Source organism: Zalophus californianus, chromosome 13 (genome assembly GCF_009762305.2).
Source record: "Zalophus californianus isolate mZalCal1 chromosome 13, mZalCal1.pri.v2, whole genome shotgun sequence".
NCBI classification, from domain to species: Eukaryota; Metazoa; Chordata; class Mammalia; order Carnivora; family Otariidae; genus Zalophus; species Zalophus californianus.
The window spans coordinates 4,909,461-4,926,994 of record NC_045607.1 but is presented as its reverse complement, the minus strand read 5'-3'; the positions used below and the strand labels follow the sequence as shown (position 1 = coordinate 4,926,994).

General features: G+C 57.6%; 1 protein-coding gene across 1 annotated transcript in view; it reads right to left on the bottom strand.

Annotated features, from left to right (window-relative positions):
- Nucleotides 1-520: 520 nt before the first annotated feature.
- The window catches only part of RAPGEF1 (Rap guanine nucleotide exchange factor 1), a 136,353-nt gene continuing 119,339 nt past the window's right edge, over nt 521-17,534 (bottom strand). The window contains 12 exon segments of the mRNA XM_035723818.1: nt 521-2,775; nt 3,030-3,158; nt 3,996-4,093; nt 5,302-5,403; nt 5,495-5,573; nt 6,898-6,992; nt 7,134-7,218; nt 7,996-8,181; nt 9,082-9,174; nt 10,844-10,928; nt 13,372-13,447; nt 15,152-15,263. Coding sequence (XP_035579711.1) covers nt 2,625-2,775; nt 3,030-3,158; nt 3,996-4,093; nt 5,302-5,403; nt 5,495-5,573; nt 6,898-6,992; nt 7,134-7,218; nt 7,996-8,181; nt 9,082-9,174; nt 10,844-10,928; nt 13,372-13,447; nt 15,152-15,263 — 1,291 coding nt within the window. The 3' untranslated portion in view covers nt 521-2,624.

The window sequence follows — 17,534 nt, the reverse complement described above, 5'->3', positions numbered from 1 at the left end:
CCTCCTAGTCAGTCACCTGCAGGGAGGTTAGGGCCAGACCAGGCTGGTTCTTGGTATTGGCAGCGAGTAGAGGACTCAGCAGCTGACTGCTTCTTTCTTTCTTGGACACTGGGAGATGGGCAGGACAGCGAAGGGGGATGACACACAGGCTGGGATTAAGTCCACGGCTCATCGTGAGTGGAGGAGAGGTAGCCCATGTCAGACAGAGGGAAGACCGGAACCTATGGGGCTATTTCCAAGCCTGTGCGTGTTGCCTTGGAGGTGGGAGGGGGATGGAATCTTACAGAAGGCGTGCCTTCAAAGACCTTGCTTTAGGGGCTTTGAAAAGTAGCTCCAGGTACCTCTGTGTCCCCTGAAGTCCACCCTAGAAATTTCAGTTTTACCAGACTGCTGGGGGGGGGGGGGGGCGCGCAGCAAAGGACTTCTGCATTAATCCACTTACAGAGCACAAGAGCAAGGAGGGAAAATTCCAGACGGGCTGGTGGACTCTGTCCCACCCTCCCCAAATGGCCCCAAGAGCAGCACACGGGTGTGGGAACTGGGACGTGTGCAGGGGCAGCTCGGATTGTCACTTGAACGCAGCTTTCATTGTGTTTATTTTCCTTTCATATAAAAGTTACAGGTTTGAAATGTCTGCAGGAAGATGCCACTATCAGCCAGGTTAGTGGGGATATATGTATATATATTACAATGTAACAGGGGCGAGGCATGGAGGAGAGGGAGGCGCTTCTGAAGACTTGGGTTCCTTCTGACCTGGCATGTGCCCACCCTTCCCTGGCTTCAGCCCCACCTGCAGGGACACCCGGTCCTGGTCCCCCAAGACCAATCACAGCCCGGCTGCGGGGCTGGCACAGGGTGGGGCAACTCCCAGAGCCAGGAGGATGTCTTAAGGAGGCGCGGGATGGGGAGCCTGTCAACCAATAAGTTAAACACATACGGCCCCTGCGGTCCTCACGCAGGGGCTACCCTGACCCACGGGCTCCCCGTCCCCCGAACACTGCTCCCTCCACCTGGCAGGGCTACCAGAGGAGAGGGGAGGGAAAGTAAAGCCCCCCCGCCATCTGCTGCCAGGTGCGTGAGGCGGAGAGCCCGCATTAGTAGTGGGGCTGCTGCGGCCCCCGCACGTGCATGCAGCAGCACCCAGCAGAGCTGGGCCAGGCTGAGGGCCAGATGGGCAGGGAGACGAGACCGCAGTGAGGGGACTCAAAGTGGGCACCAAGCCCCCCCCCCAGCACCGCCGAAGAGCAAAGACCACACGCTTTAAATAAGAAAGTGACACGGTTGGCCTGCAGCGGCCAGCCTGCTTCGCGAGGGGGCTCCACTGGCAGTTCCGGATGTCCTCCCCTCGATGTCCAGGACCCCAAAACAAGAGTGGAGAAAGCTGCTCAAAACTCAGGAAGGACTCAAAGTGACATGGTTGTTTAAGAAGTTCGATCCTGGCATTTGCCTGACCAAGTCCCAAGCCCAGGAGAAGCAAGCACTCAGTCACGCAAACCAGCACCCAAGGGGTGTGGGGGCAGCGGCCCGGCCCGTGTGCAGGGACCTCCCTGCAAACCTGCCTCCGACGGTCCACCTCCCCAGCGAGCGCCGTTTCCAACAAGGAAGGTGGAGAGAGCAAGTATGCCCCGGGGTGGGAGCCGGGGCCGGTCAGCCTCAGCGGGCGCCCCCGGCCATCAGGGACCTCCCGTCCTTCCCTGGGCAGAGCTCACTGCGCACTGGTGGAAAGGGCAGGGGAACACCCCCCTGGCTCCGCCAGGATGGAGCAGGGCAGGAGGGGAGCCCATGGGGGCGGCGGGGGGGGCAGGAGATGGAGTTTAAGGCACACAGCAAGCGAAAGAAGAGGGGTCTGCCGGCCTTCCCCAAGACAGAAAGGCCCCTCCACTCTCCAACTTCACTCACCCCGGAACTCCTGGCCCCGGCTCAGGTACAACCACGTCCTCCCTTGCTCCATCTTCTTCCTAGCTCCCCGAAGCGCCAGGTGGTCGGGGACAGGAAGGGACGGGAAGATGACGGTTCTGAGGGCCAGTACCGTGACGGGCGCGCCAGCCCCAGGCCTACTGGAAGGCCACCTGGTGAACCCCTCTGGGTCACATCAAACGCTCACACCATCTTGCATTTAAAAAGCAGGACAAGGAAAGTAAAAGGAGCCGCCCCGGTCTTCTCCGCTTTCTGCCCACCCTACTGAAGGTCCCTTTGCTGCCAGGTCCCCCACCTTTCAGGGTCCTCCACTCTTGTCATTTCAGCAGACTCAGGACCCTAGAATGTAGGGAGGGGTGAAGAGTGTCCCACTGTGCCTTGGTCTGCCCATCTCCCTGTGCTGCTCCCAAGTGGGAGGGGGGCGGAGAGAGGAATACAAAGTGAAAGCAGAAACCAAAACCAAAACCAAAACCAAACCACGGGCTCACAAACCAGGAACGAGACCTGCCTGCTGGCTCCACGGTGGGCCGGGCGACCGCTCCCGCGGAGGAGGGCAGCAGGAAGCTGCTGGGGCTCCTGCCCCGCATGGCAGAGGGCTGGCTGGGCCCTGGGGCCGGGACACGTGCAGCCTGCCCGGGGACAGGTCCAAAGTCCCTCCCGGTCTCGGAGCCTCTCTCGAGCGTTCTCCTCGCTCACGGCACCTACTTCTAGGTCTTCTCCTCCCGGTCTGTTTTTCTCCTTGTTATGTTCCTAGGTTTGATTTTCAGAGAAAGTTCCCACAGGGCCTCCTCCGCCAGGTGGTCGCTGAAGTCATTGAAGAAGTTTATGATGTCATCATTTCTTCGGATATCGTAGTGCCTGTGGGGGGGCGTCCGGTCAGGGCCTGTGTGGGGGCAGCAGCCCGACGGCCCCCCGGAGGGGCTGTGCGCACGGTCCCGGCACCAGAGCTCCGCACGGGCGGAGGGCTGGCAGCAGAAGCCTGGTCGCCCCTCTACATGCTGCCCCCACTTCTTGGGCCCATGCCCTGCACCCTCCCTGGATGTGGCGTGTGGAGAACAGGCTGGGTACAGACCCCAGTGCTCCTTCGTCCCCCCGCCCGCTCCGGCACTCACGCTTGCTGGAAGCACCGCATGCTGTCCAGAATGTTGAACTGCTGCCACCGTTTGGAAAAATTCACCTTCCCGTCAATATAGTCTGGGTTTCCCAGGTGAACAAAGGTGAGGTCCTGCAGGATAAGCCCCCTGGGAGGATGGAGAAGCCCAGTTACTGCTTCAGAGGGCACGTCTGGCCTGTGTTGGGTCTCTTCCTGCGTGAACTCCTGACCTAGAAACTGTGGGTCCCTGGGAAAGCCAGCTCAGGTACGGCAGGGGAGCCTTGTAAAATTAATACATGAACAGGAAAAAAAATAACCCAAACCCAGGGGGGAGGCAGGCATGGACAGCCTCTTTGTTAACAGGTGCTTCTCATTACAGAGGACGCGAAGCCATAAGGGTAGCGATGGGGCCCAGACGACATGCTCCCAGGAGCCCAGCCGGCCACCCCCCAGGGGAAAGCAAGGTAGCATTCTGGGAGGGCAGCCCCCACCCCGGGCCACTCTGGAGTCTTCTGGCCCCCTCATGGAGGTTCCCAGTATCTACCAGCTTAGTAAGGGCTCTGACAACAAAGAAACCTGTCTAGCTTTGACTTTTTCCACTATTTCCTTCAGCTAATGTGACTAGGACTGCTTTCCCCAAACCCCTCATTTCCTCAATGCCATGGCTCACACTTGGGGAAACGCTCTCAGGGCTCCTGGGTGACTGACTGTAAGGTGCAGCCAAGTCTGAGGACCCTTGGTGGGGGGAAGCCTGGCAGATGCAGGAAGGAAACGGTAGCGGGACTGGGAGATGGGACAGCAGGACCGTTTTCATTGGACCCTTCCTTTCTGTTTTAAAAGTAGAACCTGCTCCTTGTTACGTAGTTTAAAGTTAAAACAGAAGTCTAATTGTCTGAGCTGGAAACCCTTAAGGGAGAATTTCTCTGTCTACACCTACGTCTCCCCCAGAGCAGCCGGGGAGCAAACCTGCAGGGGCTCTACTCACAGGTAGGGGATGCAGGGGGGCTCCACCTCGGAGAGGGCGGCCCGGTAGGCGCGGAAGGAGGATGAGCTGTCGATCAGTGTACAGTACTCGGCCAGGCCCTGGGTGGGAGGGACAGTGTGTGAGGGCTGAGACCATGCTGGGGCCCCAGTGCCAGCCTCCGCCCCGACCCACCCGCCGCTGCCCAGCCCTGGGCCCTGCCTCAGCTACAGGGAGACTGGGCCTGCTGCGGAGAACTGGCTCCCAGGCCCGCATGTGCCTGCTGCAGAACCACGGCTCAGAGGGCCTGGGGCTGGGCCTCCTGCTGGGTGCCACCCCGCACCGTAGCCCAGGGGGGCTTGCACACCAGGAATGGGCCATCCCTGGCTCCTAGCCTGCCTTTGATCCTCGCTGCGCTCAAGGCAGAGCTGTCTAGGCTTAGCAGGTGACCTCACCGAGCTGCTGCCGCCCCCTCCCACCCACTGCTTGCCTCTTCACCGTTCAGCTGCCTTGGACCCGGAGCGTCACCTCCTCAGGACCTCCTAGGTGTTTCTGTGGCAGCCAGTGTGAAGGTCCCACGCTTCTCCATACAACAGACTTTCAACTGTCTCTCTCTGTCACCCCTTAAGATAACACTTGGGTGGCCTGGCTAACACCCAGCCCCTATGGGCTTTGCCTCTCTTCTCAAGGAACCTCCCCACACAAGGATAAAGGTCTAGTTCCTTGCCAGGCCTCCCCCAAAGCCCTCCTGGTCCAGGGCGGGTCCCCTCCCCAGCGACATGACCACACTGGCCTCTGTTCTGCTGCTTGAGCGTGCCAGTCTCTAGACGCTTCTGTCCCCTCTGACCGGAATTCCCTTCCTTCCCAGCAAACTCTTCCTATTTCGGTCTTGGCGTGACTGACCCTTCCTCAGGGGACCTCCCTGACTCTTGAACGGGCCAGACGACCCCATACTTTCCCCTTTGGCAATTACCCTAAAGAAATCATCAACAGGTCTGGCCTGTTCACAGTATGTTCCTAAGGACTAATGCTGCTGGCAGCCCAGAGCAGCCCCTCCGGAAGCATGGGTGCAAGGAAGGAAGGAAGAAAGCAGTGAAGCAGGGACCCAGGTATGATCCTGCAGCCCAGGCAGCAGGACCCTGTGAGGGGACAATCCCAGCACCAACCACACAGCCCCTCCAGGCCCAAAGATCGGAGATTAGCCACAGCAAACTGGGGGGTGGGGTTGGGGGGTGGTTGGCGGCCAAGCAGACACCTGAGCACCTTCCCCAACGGCTGGCTCGCCAGAGGCCGGGCGGGGCCTCCCACCTCCTCCCTCCCCGCCACTCACCTCCGAGGTCTGCTTCTGCCACTCCAGCCTGCGGATGGGAGCTGAGTCCAGGGCTGAGAGGATGGCCAGGTAGGAGTTAAAGTTGTTCAGCTTCCGTAAGTGCTGCAGGGAGGGGGAGGCGGCCGTGAGGCAGGCCCAGGGCTGCTGGGCAGGGCCTGAAGGAGGAGACTCTGGGGAGGGCAGCCACGGTTACCTTCATGATCTTGATGAACTTCAACAGGAGCCGCTCCCTGTCCTGGGCTTTTTCTTGTAACATGATTATTGACCGGACCCTGCAGGAACCCATGGGAAAAAAAGATGGCTGAACTGACCGGTCTCCTTCTAGACCCCTAGGTGGTCCTAGTGGAGAGAGAGGGATGTGGACACCCGCACCACATGCCCAGGGCTTTTGAGGTGCTAAGCACAGCCTCCCCCCCCCCCCCATTTCTGCTCTCGAGGAGCTCACAGCATCCCAGGGATAGGCTGAGAGGTCACATAGCCTGATGAGGACCCCGGGCCGTGTGTGCAGATGGAGGCTTTGTAACAGCCAAGCAGATTTCCTGACGAGTGCTGACCTGAGCACCACTGGGGCTGGAAATGCTCCTCACGTGGCCTCAGGATTAGTTCAGGAGACGAGTGAGCATGTGGGTTAGGAGGGCACCTTGAGAATCTTAGCAGCAACCACAAGGCCAGCCTTGCACGAGGACCTCACCGTGGCCTGGAGACCCTCTGGCTTCACATGGCCACGGCCAGTCCCCTCAGAGGGGCCCCCTCCCGCACCTCCTCCTTGGAACCCCGAGGCGTGTGCTGAACCCCGAGGCATGTGCCCAGTAGGGGGCTGGGTCGGAGGCTGGGCTCAGGGCTGTGTGCAGTTTCTGTCTGCCCTACAAGCCCCTGCCTCCTGTGGTGGCTTGCTACAGTTCAGCTCACGTTCCTGAGGAGCGGAGCACTTCCTGTGGTGGGGAGAAAAGCCGGCAAAGTGGGACATGACCCAGGTTCCCTCCAACAAGCAGTCCTCACAGAGCGTTTAACAAATCTTAGATGTTCCGTCAGTGGCAGGAATGGGCTGGGTGCAGGGTGGGGTTGGACGCAGTGTGGGCTCCGTGGCTACCACGCTCTGACCATCCTCTGTTTGATGCAGAGAGGCTGGGGGCACCTTTAAGTCACATCTTGAAAAGCCAACCATTCTGTTACACATTATGGTATAAGTGTACCTTCGGGCTTCATTTTGCTTTAAGAATTCAGGCCTAATTAAAGTATTAACAGAAGGCACTCCTTTGCTGTTCTCTTTCAGGCAGCATCTGTGTGAGGCTCAGCCCTGAGGTCGCTAGGCAGTGGGGAGCTGGGCCATGACCAGCGCAGGATGGCACAGTGAACACCCCTGCCCCTGCCGCCACCTACGGCAGACATTACTAATCAATCCCGGCTCTCTTCCCTGTCCCAGGCTCCTCCTCAGCCCGCGTGCTCTCTGCTGCCTGCAGTTCCAAGTAAAGCCCAAGGTCTCGGAAGGAGCTGGGAGGAAAAGGGCACCTCCTCCTTGTGTGAAGGAGAGCACAGGGACCCAGCCAGACGTGCTGGGATAGAGAACCGGGGCTTCGCACAGCCGCCGCTTCTTACCAGTAGGACATATTGTTGAAGTGCTCCGTGAACTGGGTCAAGTTGGGGCTCTTCTCCTCATTCTGCTCTTTTGCCCAAAGCAAAACCTCAGGAATCTGAAAAAGGAAGTAGACCGGATGGAGCTGGAGCCCTATGGCTTCCCGATGATGGGCACTTTCTCCTCCTTAGGGACCAGCAGCAGCTGCTCACCCCGGGGCAAGGGACAGCCTTCTTCCCAGCCCTGCTCAACACCATACCTCTATTTTATAAAAGAGCTCAGCATCCAGCAGGGTCAGCTGCTCGGCTATTTCATGGCTGTGAAAGTCATGCAAAGTCCCCGGCCTAGAAGACAGAGGCATGAGATGAGCGGTGGGGACAGGGACAGCGGGAGCTGGCTGGGCGCCGTCCTGCGGCCTCAGAGCTGGGCGGCCAGAGCGAGCAGCCGCCCCAAGCCCGGCCTCACAGCAGGAGGACGGCAGCTTCAGAGCCGACCAGTGGCAGGGCAGGACCAGACTGCACTCCTGCTGGGGACCGTGGTGCCTCTGCCCGGTGGGTCCCATGGCCCCCACAGGCAGTTGTGCTGCCTGCGAATTCAGCCTGACCCCACGGCCGGGGCCCAGCGGGGACAGAGATGGCTCCACAGGGATGAAGACTGAAACACTCGCTGACAAGGAAGTGATGCTTCAACACCTATGACTAGGGCACAGGTAACAGACTAGAGCCTGTACAGGTTAGGAATGTTCAGGATGGCCTGGGGGGTGGGGGTGGTCCAGAATTCACAGTTACCACGTTAGTGCCAGGAAGACAAGGGCTGACCACAGCCCGGAATGCATTCACCTGTCCCTTGTCCTAGTAAGTGTCCCCAGGTCCTGCTTCCTCACTTCCAGGTTGAAAATGGGAGTTTTTTAAATCACCCATCATGACCCCCTGGAGGAGAGGCCCAGGCCCTGGGGAACCCACTGGGCTGTCCACAAGAACCGCCGCCCCCCCCCCCCCCCCGCCATTGCAGGGCCTGGTCAGAACCAGGAAGAGAGGCTCTAGGGCTGGGGAGGTGGCTACCGGGCACCACTCCTATGGAGGAGCGCCGCAGAAGCCCTGGGCAGACAGCTGGTGGCTCACCTGGCGGCTACCCCCCGGGCTGCCAGGGGCTGGTCGGAGTTGGCACACCTGAGCAGCTTCTTCTGGTCCACCTTGTCCAGGATGTTCTTCCGGAGCACGCGGGCCAGGCTGAGCTCCCCGTTGCACACCAAGCGGAAGACCAGCTCCATCAGCAGCTTCAAGATCTCTTCTGTCAACTCCACGAGGCTAGAGGGCCAAAGGCCACACAGTGAGGGGCCAAGACACGGCCCAGGAAGAGAACGGCTGCCATCGGGCCCAGAATCCACCTCAGAATACCCAAGGGTCACAGGGCAGCGACCAGCAGGTCTAGGAAACCTCTTTAGGGAAGAGAGGAAGAAAAGGTGTCGGGATGGCCACCCAGAGCCTCAAAAGCGCCAGGAAAGGTCCCGTCCTGCCGGTGACACAGAACGGCCCCGCTCTCAGCAAATGCTTGCTGGCACTGGACAAGCTCCAGGGCCCCCGTCTGGGCCCGGGGCCACGGAGACACTCCCACTCCGATCCTGCCCCAGAGGCGGCCCCTGGTCCTGCCTGGGTGGTGAATCACTACGAGGCCCCTCAGAGCAGCCGCCCACAGGCCGCTCCTGAACTCCCTCTGCACAGCACTTTCCGTGCCTGGTGGTCTCGGTGCTGGCCTGGGCTGAGGCCATTCTCCCCGCAGAAAGGAAGCGCCTTGAAGGCAGGGCCGGCAGTTTCCTTCACCACGGCTCTCCAGACCTAGGAGACTGAGCGGCTGGACGTGCACTTGTTAAGTGAATGGTGACGGTGACTGCTGAGTCTGGGGAGAGGCGGGGGTGACTAGGCTACGCTGCATGTGCGAGGGACGGCCCCCCACGAGGAAAGCGGTGTGGCCCGTGGCTGGTATGGGTACCTGGGTCATTCTCCCCAAGGGTCTTGTTCAGGTGGGCGGGAGCAAGCCCGTATCAGAGCTGCAGGGTGGGGCTCTGTGGGCACACAGCTTGGGAGAAGCGGGGGGGGGGGGGGGGGATGGGACGTGATGTCCCCAGCTCAGCAACGAAGCCTGCAGCCCCGGTGGGGAGCCCTGAGGTGCCCCGGCCTCCCTGCCACCTCCTGGGCATAAGCACTCACCACAGCTCATCCACCACCCGCACCAGCACAAAGAATGTGTTCTTGCTGACGCGCTTCTTGAATGTGTCGGCGAAGGGAGAGAACTTCTCGTACGTGGAGCGTAGGTTAAGGAAAGCCATTCTCACACGGGCAGGGATGGGCTGAGGAGAGAGGACAGCTACTTCTCCCAGCTGCCGTTTCCAGGGTGCTTATGATGTACAGGAGCCCTGCTTCCACTGCCTTCCCGTCCAGTCCCCCCAAGCTTCCCGGGGGACTTACTGAAATGCCGCGGGCTGCCCTGCTGAGCCTCAGGAGGAAAAAGGTGGTCAAAAACCACATGCCCTAAACACCGTCTCAGTGGGACTGGGCGGGGCGGGGGGGGGGTCCCTAGGTGCCTCCTGCACTCCTGCCCCGAGTTTCCTCCCAGCCGTCTCTCCGCAGCTTCAGACGCCCCTGCCCCTCAGCAGCCACACACCAGGCCACCTCTAGCTCCTCGCCAAGGTAGTGGTTTCTGCCTGGAGGGGCAGAGATTCTCGCCATCCTCTCAGACCCTGCTCTGGCTGTCCTTCCTGCTCTTCAGATATCCACGGGTGCTCAGGAAGGGGCCTCGCGCCAAGGATTGTCCCCAGAGCCTGCAGTTGCCGTGCAGGGTAGGGGCTGGGAACCTGAGCTCAGGAGTGTGTATGGGTCACTTAAGCTCTCCGAGGCTGTTTTCCTGAATCACGTAATAGGTAGTAATTTAACAGCATATGTAATACAGTAATAATATATCAAGTAGTTTTATAGCTAAGTGAGCCTTCACGTGCACGGGCTTAGCGTCCTGTCCGACGCTAGGAAGTTCTCAACAAGTGTGAGTTACTATCACTTGTTGAGCCAGGCCTGGGAGCAACTGAACGTGTGAGGCTATAGGGAACATAAGTCTCTGCAGTGGGGGCTCCTTCCAGCTTGAGGGACCAGGTCCTCTAGGGCTGGGGCACGGGGACGGTGAAAGGAGCCACAGAGGTCCAGAGGAGACAAGAGGTCGAGCCTCAGGGCACGCAGGAAGGGAAGGGGGGCAGCCTGGAGGACTCAGGACTTCCTGCCCCGGGTAGTAGCAGCTTCCAGCAGATGGCAGTCGTGGGCTGTGACATGGGAAGGTGGCCCGCTGTTAACAGCAGCAGCTCAGGTCAGCCTCTGCAGGAGGAGCAGGTTTGAGATAAAAGTCAATGACGCTGGGTCCTAGGGCCTGGGGTCTTCCTCAACCATTATTGCATGGTCATCCTTGAAAGGGTGAGCCCGTGAGGCAGATACGGGTGACGGGTAGGAGCCAATTCTGTCTGGACATGGTCTGTCAACTGCTGGGTCTGCCACCAGGCGGAGTGACTGTGCCTTCCCCCGAGGCTGTTCATGTGAGTCTTGACTCCCATAAGCCCTGCACACTAGGGACCTATCACCTCAATGGCCTGGGGCTCGGCTCAGAAGCTGCAGGTGCCAGCGACCTGGGCCTCCACAGGAGCCTGAGTGCGTTCTCCCTCTTGCGGTGTGTCAATTCCTTCTAACTCCTTTTCAGGACTTCCTAGTGACCACAACTGCTGTCAGGCAGCATACCCATGATCTGGCACCTCCTGTCATCCCACTCAGCACTCAGACAAGGAAGGAGACTGGAAGAGAAAGCCTGGCCTGAGGTCCCAAAGCTAGGGCGCAGGGGAGCCAGCAACAAAGGCCCTCTCTCTCCTGGCTGGCTCCCAAGGCTCCATGCGGGAGGGGTGTGGGGCCAGGGCTGGGGGACCACGGGAAAGGATATCTGTACTGCAGCTTCTTGATGAGCTCCTCCGGGGTGATGAAGGTCCTGTAGGTGGTCAAGAAGGCCTCACAGTACAACACCAAATCTAGAGCGAAGAACAACTGATGAGTGATGCCCGCCACTGGCAGGAGACAAAGATGGGCAGCTCGCCTGCCGCACATACCTGCCATCCCTGACCACACCTCAAGAGCTTCTTATCTGTCCTAAGACTCGATGATTCAAAGGGTATTAATTGTGGGCACAGAGAAAATAATTCAAACTCATCAGCAGAATTCTGAAGCTAAATCATAGGTGATACTTTAGACGGGAGGGCCCAGGAACAAAAATCTTGGGAATTTCCACATCTTAAGAGACCTAAGAAAAGGTTGTTCTTCTCTGGACACGGACCCCCTTCTCCTGTCTTCTCTCATTCATCCCCCCCCAGCTCGCCAGGTGGAAGACTTAAGAGGATCCCCGCTTCTCCAGCGGAGCAGTGCAGGCTCCCGTGCCCTGGCCAATCAGCTCCAGGACAATCGAAAGCAAAAGCAACACCTGCTCTGGCATCTGGGATCTGGGGTCTGTGCAGGGGTGGGCCTGGCTGGAAGCACAGAGCATGGCCCAACAGCATCCTGCTCAGGCTCCTCCTTCCTGGATCCTAAACTCACCAGCTCACTGCCCACTGGGACTTTTGTTCAAAGACGGGCTAGGTGAGGAGGCAGAGATGGGCCCAGCACAGGCCACTGCCTGCTTCTGGAAGAACAGATCCAAGGCTGCATGCCCTAAGCCGTGGGTGATCCAGTGTAGTACCACTAGGGTGGTCTCCGGTCCACAGGACGCCAACTGCCCAAGGAACGTGGTGTGTGGCCCAGGGCCTCTGCCTCCACCATCCATCCACGTACAAATGACTTTGTTTCCCCGCAGCCTCAGAATCTCTCCGTGACTGAAATCAAGTGGAGGTCCCTGCTGGCAGCAGCGCCTCCTTTCCTGGGCACCGTTGGCCACCTGGAAGGCCCTGGACTGCCCTGCCCACGGGGCTCCCTCTGGTCGGGGCTGCAGCTGGCTGCATCTGCAGGAAGCAGAGCTTGCTGCTCCAAGCTGAGGACAGAGCCAGCTCCCACTTCAGTCCTTAGGATAAAAATGAAAACTGTTCCTCTTGCCCAGCTGAGGCTGGTGCTCAGGCTCGCGTGGAGGAGGGTCTGCTGCAGAGCAGCAGAGCGAGGGCTGCTCCTGAGCATGGCCTCATGTCAGCTCCACGCATCTCCCTGTCCACTGGGGACCTCTTCAAACAGCTGGGTCAGCTGAGGTCGGGCCGGGCCGGGCCGTGCCTGACTTTGAACTCAGTCCCCAGGACCGGGTTCTGCCCCAGTCCAAAGAAACCAGGGGTGGGGGCGCCTGGGTGGCTCAGGCGTTAAGCATCTGCCTTCGGCTCAGGTCATGATCCCAGGGTCCTGGGATCAAGCCCCACATCAGGCTCCTGGCTCAGCGGGGAGCCTGCTTCTCCTTCTGCCTCTGCCTCTCTCCCTGCTCATGCTCTCTCTCTCTATCTCTGTGTCTCAAATGAATAAATAAAATCTTTAATAAATAAATAAATAAATAAACAAACCCCAAAGAAACCAGGAGTGAAGAAACCCCAGAAAGCAAAACAGTGGCTACAGTGAGTTTGTTGGGGTTTCTTCTTTTTCTCTATTCTTTAAATTCTCTGCAACATGACCATTTCTGTACTACTTTCATAATTTAAAAATTCCCAGAATCATTCTGTGTAACACATTTGGGGAAATCTGCTGTAAAAATGGGGACATGGTCATATATAAAAGTAAAGTTGGTGGGTGAGGGTTTCAGGATTGGGGCATTTTAATTCTTCCCAGAACTGGCTTTAATACTGTTGTCACATCCCCTTTTTAATAACTTTCAAAGATGCAGAAGGGAGAGGAGTGTGGGGAGCCCCCCACTGTGTGGGCCCTGCAGCGCCCCTCCCCCGTCCTGGCAGAGGTCAAGGTCCTGGCACCTCCTCTCCCCCTTTCTGCCAGAACCGGAGGTGGAGTGAGCGCGCTTTTGCTAGCACAGAGTCCACCCAACAGCAGGTCCCCTGCTTTTCCAGCCCAGTCAATGGATCAGAAGCCCGTCCTAGGACGGTGCCACCACTGCTCTAAGACCGGGCTCCGGACAGAACATGTGCCGGGGTCTGCTTGTGGAGGCCACGAGTGAAATCCTGTCTAGTGTCTGGAATAACACAGTGGGTCAGACATCAGGAAAAGCTGAAACAGCTACCTACGTGTTGCCGTAACGTTAACATTGTTGGACGTGTTGTTACTTGAGGTGCCGTTGGCAGAGAACCTAACTAGGTTCTGCACTCGCAGCAAACCCTCTGACGCCTCTGGGGGCCCTTGGGGTCGTCACTACCCTTTACCCGTGGAGGGTGCACCCTGAGAGGGCTGGTCACATCCCCAGGGTGGGCTCTCCGCACAGTGGCCACAGGGCACCAAGACCACGTTCTGACCCCCGGAGGGCTGTGACAGAGACCAAGGCCCCTGCCCAGAGCACTGCCACACCTTTCCTGTCTGTCTCAGTAGCGTGCACCAGTAGGATATCTCCAGACCCGCCACGGACGTCCGGCCCGTCGTCACCCTGCAAGGACAAAGCAAAGGAGGGCATGCAGCAGAATTCAGCCATGAAAAGAGTCGGATCAGAAAGTTGTAGGCAGAGACGAGATGACCGAGCCGCTGCACTGCGGAGAGCCCGGGGCCACCTTCCCTCTGCCCCCCCTCACCTGGGAGCAGTGTGACCGAGGGCAGAGCCTGCTCTGCACTCTGCAGACAGGACAGACCAGAACTCCTCTGGGAGGTGGACGGCCCTGGGAGCCGTCCAGACACCAGGGGACGTTGCACTGGGTCACTCCAGAGTTGGGGGACGATGGCACCATTAGATCTCTCCCTCTTCACCCACCCAGGGGGCAGGGAGGTGAGGAGGGGAGTTCTCATGCTGGGACGGTGGGACCCACAGGGAGGCAGGCAGGACGGCCACCAGGCACTCCCAAGAAGACTGTAGAGGCAGCAGGGCTATTTCCAAGTACAGTCACGTTCCTAAAACTGCAGCAAGCCATCCTAAATTTACATTCTGTTTCCCCAGGTGCAAGGAGAAGTCACTTGTCATAACCTCACAAATTCTTCCACAGGGAGCCCTTAGAGGAGTGTAAAGCGTCACAAAGACGTTCAATTGTGCCTGACGTCGCTTCTATGATACCAGCTGCCCTCTGCCAATTAAGTAGTCTTACTTTCATGTGGGCAAACAGAAGCTTTAGCCCATAAGGCAGAGCGAGTGGTCAGCAGGGCCAGGAATGGGAGCCCAGCAGCACAGCACCAGGCCTGCCTGAGTGCTGCCCCCCGCCTCAACCTCTGGTTCTGAAGGAAACCAACCTCGTGAGCCCCCATGGGTTCACGGCCCTCAATTTCGGAGATGCACCTGCCGCTCCAGGGCATCCGTGTTTTCACCCCTGGACTCCAGAGTCCCGAGAGCATCTTGGATTTCCAGCTAAGGCTGAGGGTAGCTATGCCCAGGACCTGATTTTTCAGAAGGACTTTCTGGCAAGGGTCATGAAGCATCACTTCTCTCTGCAGAGAAGCCAGCTGCCCCACTGTCCCCGCCTGCCCTGCCCTGCCTGTTCTGCTCGGCCCAGCCCGACACTGTGCAAAGGGCAGAATCCACTTGCTTGTCTGTGCGTCCGTATGTGCGCTGCCATGGAGCCGGAGCCCAGAAACACGGTCACTTCCCCGGGGCTGGGTCGGGGCTATCACATTAAGAGGCTCCTCTGTGTTTCCAGAATCGCACAAGGCCCTTCTGAGAAGCCACAGGACAGAGGCAGCTGCAGGCCAGAGATTTCTGAATCAGACTGTGCCTCCCACCAAAACTACAGTGGGTTATTTGGTCAATACAAATGTGAAGGCAGCTTATGCTAATGAGGGCTCACCACGCTCAGGCTCTATGCTGAGCACCCTACACGGGTTTCACTGTTATAATATCCTCCAGAGTCCTGTCCTCTGGGGCTTAGAGATGTGACGTGACTTGCCCAAGATGACTCTCTAGAAGTGTCAGAGAAGGGGACAGTGCACTTTCTCCAGGAGGCCATCCATTTGCCCAGGATCCTTCAGCACCCCCGGTGGCCCAGGCACGGGTCAGGATAAACGCCGTGCACAGAGCCCACGAGATGTGGGGTGGCCACCTCATGGGTTGGTGCCTTGCATGCGTCCTTCTGTTTGAGACACCTCAAGGTTACATTGTCCTCAAAGCCCCCTCACCCCTTTATGGACCAGACCGCACAAGGCCTGTACTCACCTCCTGCTTGAGTGTCAGCCTTGCCATAATCTCATTGTGGTCGATGAGGGACAGCTCATCCACTTCCTCCTCCGATCGAGCCAACTCTGAACCATCTGGTGACCTTGAGGCCCTAGAGAGAGAAGTGGTTTGTGTTGCAAGGGTCCAGCAGACCCTGGGGTCCAGAACACCAGGGGGCTGAGGTAGTGCAGCCCTTTGCATGACTCCGAGTTATGACTGCCCCTAACAGGTTCTCCTGGAACTGCAGCTCCCACGTGAAGGCCACACTGCTCCCCACCCCAGCACAGGGGGCCTGAGTGGGGGCCGGAAGCCAGGGCACGGACTGGATTTCCAGCACCACTACTAATGACTTGTGTGACCTTGGGACATTTCTTGCTCTCTGTGGATGCTCTGTCAATGGAAGGGATTAAGAAAGAGACTGGGGCGCCTGGGTGGCTCAGGGGGTTAAGCATCCGACTCTTGATCTCAGCTTAGTTCTTGATCTCAGGGTCATGAGTTCAAGTCCTGCGTTGGGCTCCATGCTGGGCGTGGAGCCTACTTTAAAAAAAAAAGAAAAAGAGAATAAAGAAAAGAAAAAAACGAAAAGAAAAAAAAGATCAAGAAGGTTTCATTGAGCTATTTAAGTAAGTGATGGGATGAGTCGCTCTGTCAAGGCCACCATATGCACAGTCAGTATCCAGGGACAGGAAGAGCGAAAGGGCAAGCGGGTGGGGAGAGTGTGCATGGCTATTAATGTCGTTCCTCAAGTCTTTTCCAAGGGCCACCTTTCTGTGGGACCGAGAAGCATGAACCAGGCGGACTGGCCCTTGTCCTTGGGGTGCTGGGGGTAGCAGGAGAGACTGACGTTAAAACGAGCAGTAGGGGCAGTAGCCTGAGCAGAAAGCCCAGGCCGGTGTGAAGGGCAGCAGGCCCCTGCGGCAGGACAGCCGAGCAGAGACCTGCGGCACTGAGCAGGAGTTCGCTGGTGAAGGGGGAGGAGGAGAGAACCCCCAGCAGAGGGGAAATGTGGGGCAGCGAGGGGGCATGCCAGGAGCAGACGGATGCTGGTGTGCAGGCACCTTGCTTCCCTAGCATTTCCTCCCGTATCCCCATTTCATTCTGATGATTTCCACCGTGCTGGCCTTGTGGTCATAGGCTACATTTTTAACGCTAAGTATGTGAGACATAAAAATTTATGCCTTCAGTAAGACAAGGATGGCCCAGAGCAAAATCACACATGGTCCTGGGAGGAACCATCTGCTACATGTCCCTTCAGTGTCGGGTCTGCGCTCTGGCCTTCGTGGAAAGAGGACAACATTTTCACAATTTCTTCTAAGCAGTCAATGTGCTCATCCTTTTTTTTTTTTTTTTTTTACAAAGGCCATCTGCAACTCTGAAAAATGGTGCTCTTGGGTTCAGTGCGGCTGGAGGCAGAACCCGTGGGCTCCTGTCGCTTGGCGCAGACACCGTTTGCTACTAGGTGTTCAACTACAAAACCCATCACCCCCTGCTTAACCCGTGGGGAGATCTTAGCCCGGGTAGATGGATCAGGCAGACTCATGGATAGCACCTAGGACTGGCCACGAGCAGCCTGGGTGGGCAGCCCTCTGCAGCAGGCCTCTACAGAATGAATGCTTTCTATTTTTATTCCTGTCTCTTGCTATTTCATTTTTACCACCTCTTCAACCATTTATGCTTAGGCCTGACAAGTGGGTACTGCCTAGCTCTGTGCCTAGAACCCCAGAGGTAGCTGAACCTTGGCCTAGAGAGGGAGGAAAAGCTTGAACTTGTAGAATAGTTCACTAAGAAGGCGATGTCAACATGAAGTTGTGGATGGCAGAGTGGATCTGCAGGCCCTACACATGGAGATATTTACTAGGTATTTCTAAACCTGGTCAGGTGTGACTTGTGCTAATACTGAAAAATGTTACAAAAGATTAAAGAGACACACAACTAAATGTACTGACTCCTGACTGGTCTTGGTTCTAAAAAAAATAAGCTACACAAGTTAATTTTAGGGAGAATTGGGGAAATGGAAGATGGTTTGCATATCAGATGATACGAGGGAATCTATTATTAATTTTCTTAGGTGTGATGATGGTATTGTAATCTGGTAGGCTTTTAAAATATTTTAGGAGGAGGGGTGCCTGGGTGGTTCAGTCAGTTGAGCATCCAACTCTTTTTTTTTTTTTTAAAGATATTTCTTTATTGAGAGAGAGCGTGAGAGTGAGCACAGGCAGGGGAGGGGTACAGAGAGATGGAGAAGCAGAACCCCGCTGAGCAGGGAGCCCTGTGCGGGGCTGGATCCCAAGACCCTGGGATCATGACCTAAGCTGAAGGCAGATGCATAACTGACTGGGCCAGCCAGGAGCCCTAAGCGTCCAACTCTTGATTTCGGCTCAGG